This window comes from Fulmarus glacialis, unplaced genomic scaffold, assembly GCF_000690835.1.
Source record: "Fulmarus glacialis isolate BGI_N327 unplaced genomic scaffold, ASM69083v1 scaffold21924, whole genome shotgun sequence".
Taxonomy (NCBI): domain Eukaryota; kingdom Metazoa; phylum Chordata; class Aves; order Procellariiformes; family Procellariidae; genus Fulmarus; species Fulmarus glacialis.
The window spans coordinates 738-1,316 of NW_009206362.1; the positions used below are offsets into that span (position 1 = coordinate 738).

The following is a 579-nucleotide window of genomic DNA, read 5'->3' on the forward strand; positions in this document are numbered from 1 at the left end:
TTGCCTCCCCCGGTACCCCCGGGCTCTCCAACTAGCCCCTTCCAGTTGGCTAGCCTCTTCCAGTAGACTCTCCCAGTAGACCAGCCCAGTAGACTCAACTTTTCCAGCCAACCGCTTGCCCCGAACTGCTCTTCCCTTGCCGAAACCCCGCCGGCTCCCTTTTCACCGAGCTCCTCGGTGGACACCACGTCGGTAAGAGACCCGTCACCTCCCGCGCCGGGCCTGGACCAATGGGATGCGGGGGCGGGAGAGAAGGGGCGGGCGCCTACCTATCATTTTCTTAATAGACCTGACGATGGGTTGGTCGAGCTCGGGGACCGTGACGGTGCAGATGAACTTCTCGCCGGAATTCCATTCGTCGGCGCAGATCTTCAGGGTGCTGGTGAGGCGGTAAAGCCCGTTCTCCAGGTTCTCCACCGGTCCCTTGGTCACATCCAAGGCTTTGCCTTCTTCCCGTTTCCAGGAAAATTTCACATCCTCGGAAGATTTCAGGTTGGTGGCCACGCAGGTGACGCTGGCGTTCTGGCTGAGGTAGAGGTCCTCCAAGGACGGGGGGAGGATGGTGACCTCCACCTCTGG

The 579-nt window shown here is 60.6% G+C and overlaps 1 gene segment (V, D, J or C); it reads right to left on the minus strand.

Moving 5' to 3' along the window:
- LOC104075279 overlaps nt 1–576 on the minus strand; it is a gene marked incomplete at both ends in the record, with an annotated part of 1,301 nt that extends 725 nt beyond the window's left edge. The window contains 1 exon segment of the C gene segment in view: nt 270–576. Within this exon segment, the coding sequence occupies nt 270–576 (307 nt within the window).
- Nucleotides 577–579: the final 3 nt, after the last annotated feature.